We start from the raw sequence: 3,057 nt of genomic DNA, 5'->3' as shown, positions 1-3,057 counted from the left end.
GTCGAGCCGAGTGACCAATACCTGATGTCATTGAATCTTTAGCGACTACAGAAGGCTCATTCAACAACCGGCTCACAGAGTCCAGTCTACGGATTCTGATGGCGGTCACTATAGTGTGTCTCTCTGTACCTTTACCAACAAACTTTTATAGGCTGTGTTTTTATTAGTGATCTCAAGGTGGTTGTGTTGTGATGTAATTATTTTGAGTTTAACAAAATACTTGATAAAAAAACACAGACGACCCCAGCCATGTTCAATTTGAGTACACAGGGAAATCATATATACAGATAAACAGGAAATTAACAATCAAAGCATAAATACAACAAGTTACACCTATGGGTATATATATCAAATTGAATCAAACGGACTTTTTGATGGACAGGAGTGTCCCTATGATCCCGCCAACAGCACCAATGCCGGTGACAACAGCGGCTATGGTTTTCTTGTGGTTGTGGAGAAACGCGTGAAGCTTGGTCTTCGTCCAGTTATTCTCCCTGTAAGCCTCGATCTGTTCCATGATGCGATGGTAGCATCGTCCGAAGCGCAGATGCTGGAAGCTGGTGAAGAAGCGGAGCGCCTCCTCGTTGCTGAGCCCTCCTCCTCTCTGCAGAAGACCCCTCTCCCGTAGCTCCTGCACTTCCTCCTCCCTGTATACCAAATTGGCAAGGAGCAGGACGTAGGAGCAAACAGCAGAGTCCTCATCTGTCGCAGCTCCGAAGCTTTCAATCGTGCACAGCTCGAGAGCCGCCATGTTGATGAGGTAGCTTGCACGGTCGCGGTCCAGGGACAACGGCGCCAATGAGAGCTCGGTGAAGACAGCCCCTTCCTGATTGAGATGCATGTCAAGGAGCTGCATCGTCTTGTTGGCCTTGAGCTTGATGCCGATCTCGGCAAGGTCCAAGGCACTGACAGAAAACGACATGTTCTTGGGTTTCGGTTTAGGGTTCTCCTCATGAATGTCGCTTCTTCGTCCAACAATGTAGTAGCGGAGGAGGCCAAGGAGATGCGGCGGTCTGTATTTATCATTCCAGTGAAAAGACTCTTCTTCTTCGGGAGGCTCACGGTGGTCGTCCGGCTGCATACAGTATCTCAATCTAGATACGAACTTGATGGGTATCGATGCGTCTGCCACGAAGCTCATGACGGTCTCAACCACCGTCCATGGGAGCTGGTTCTCGAGTAGCATGACGTCATGGAAAATATCGTGGCGGTTAGGTCTCAAGAATCTCTGCAAGCTCCCGTCTATTCTGTCACGGCGGGTAGTACCCCGCATAGCCATGTACTGCACCAAGAAGCAAGCATCAAAGAACATCATATGTCGGAAGTCGTCGTAGCTGATACCTTCCATCACATCCTTGTCGTAGAAGCCGCGAGCCTCATCCGCGACGGGGACGAACTTTTGGTACATATCCTCCAGTAGCTGGACATCCCCGATGCAGTGGCAGGCGGCGATGTGCTTCACTTTCTCTGCCTGCTTGAGGTGCTCCAGGCCATGGTGGTAGGGGCCGATGGCCACGATCCTTGGCATGGTATATGACTTGTCGACAACTCCAAGGCATGTAGGGTATCTATGCATCTTCTCTTTCATCATGTTCATATCAGCCTCAAACTCACCCAATACTTGATTGACCACACTCCTAGCATGGCTGTCATTTGAGATCTTCGCTTTCTCACTCGTAGAATAACGTCGTGAGGCTGCAGAATAGTACTCAACCAGCAGTTGCTGCACATCATATTCATATGCTTGGATGCCGCAGTCACCAGGTATGTCGATAGACGCATACTCTACAGGGAGAGGGAGATCAGCAACTGGTTCTTCAACGGTCCAGTTCGCCAGCTGAAGCTCACAAGGTCTGTCCCATGCGGCAGCGGGTTCCATGATCTGCAGGAAAACAAATGGAAATAAAGTCAAACATTTAAGAAAGCTTAGAAACAAATCATAGAGAAACTACGAACGATTCAAATATATATAATAGGATTTATAATATACAATCTCATGCAAACACCACATTGTGTACTATATATATGAATGCATGGTTAGTGACAGATCAAAGACAGAAGAGAAAGAAAGACTACTTACAGCCGGGCAAGAAGAAGCACAGCCTTTCTTAGCTTGTGGACACCTTATATAGAGAGCTTCAAGTCCCATTGGCAGAATGTCATCTAAAATGTTTCCCATTTGGTTTATGACAACGTTTAGGTATAGTATTATCTTGATGCATGCATGTACAGGTTTGTGCTACAATCTTGCTCTCACTTACGACAAGATGTACAGCTACTGCTAACCATAAAATACAAAAAATTAGAAGAGGGAAGTAAAGGTTCTCATCAAAGACAATAAAAGAAATGAATTACCTACCACCGACTCCTCAAGGAGCATGTTCGGAAACTGGCCACCAATACGGAGAAGACAAGAGCCTGGTAAATGAGATCTGCAATACTTCACTTAAATTCATTATGTACTTTTTAAAAAAAAGCAATCCGCAAGAAACTTACTAATAGAGAATAATCAAAACTTACATAACAACAACACACAACAACAAAAAAACTGCACGGAGGACACGACAACCACCACCACCACAATAATTAACAATCCCAGCGAAGAAGCCACCTAATTAAGCATAATCAATTGCTCCAACTCATGTACTGCTCCAGTCGCAAAAAAAAAGCACTCATGTACTGCTCCTAAAAAACTGTATAGAGATCCAGGACCAGCCATGCAGTATTCCATGTCAAAGAATTAATAACATACGTATAAGGACAGATATACATATGTTATTATACAGCATATCCAGCCAACTGATCATGCCGATGACACTGTTGCTGCTCACTCTATTAAGCAAGTGGCTGCGTATAGACTATAGACACATGTGCGTTAGGCATACTAACCACACATTCACACACTACAGGATGGGTCATTTGCCTGAGCTGGCAAAAATTGGTATCGCAAGCTCTAGGCCTCTAGCTAGTACGTACCACATGGTGTTGGTATGTGTATGTTAGATTACAACGGATGTTACGGCACTAACATGTAGCCATTGGCTGAGGATAGACGTG

The 3,057-nt window shown here is 45.4% G+C and overlaps 1 protein-coding gene across 1 annotated transcript; it reads right to left on the bottom strand.

The window, feature by feature from the left end:
• Positions 1-358: 358 nt before the first annotated feature.
• LOC139832273 (UPF0481 protein At3g47200-like) lies at positions 359-2,149 on the bottom strand. The gene is made up of 2 exons (XM_071821992.1): positions 2,081-2,149; positions 359-1,882 (listed from the first exon to the last, which is right to left on the bottom strand). Exons 1-2 carry the CDS (start codon positions 2,147-2,149, stop codon positions 359-361), a joined length of 1,593 nt encoding a protein of 530 aa, XP_071678093.1.
• Between the last annotated feature and the right edge of the window lie 908 nt (positions 2,150-3,057).

The sequence above is a fragment of the Lolium perenne genome, chromosome 6, assembly GCF_019359855.2.
Source record: "Lolium perenne isolate Kyuss_39 chromosome 6, Kyuss_2.0, whole genome shotgun sequence".
NCBI lineage: Eukaryota > Viridiplantae > Streptophyta > Magnoliopsida > Poales > Poaceae > Lolium > Lolium perenne.
This window is presented reverse-complemented; position numbering and strand designations above follow the sequence as displayed.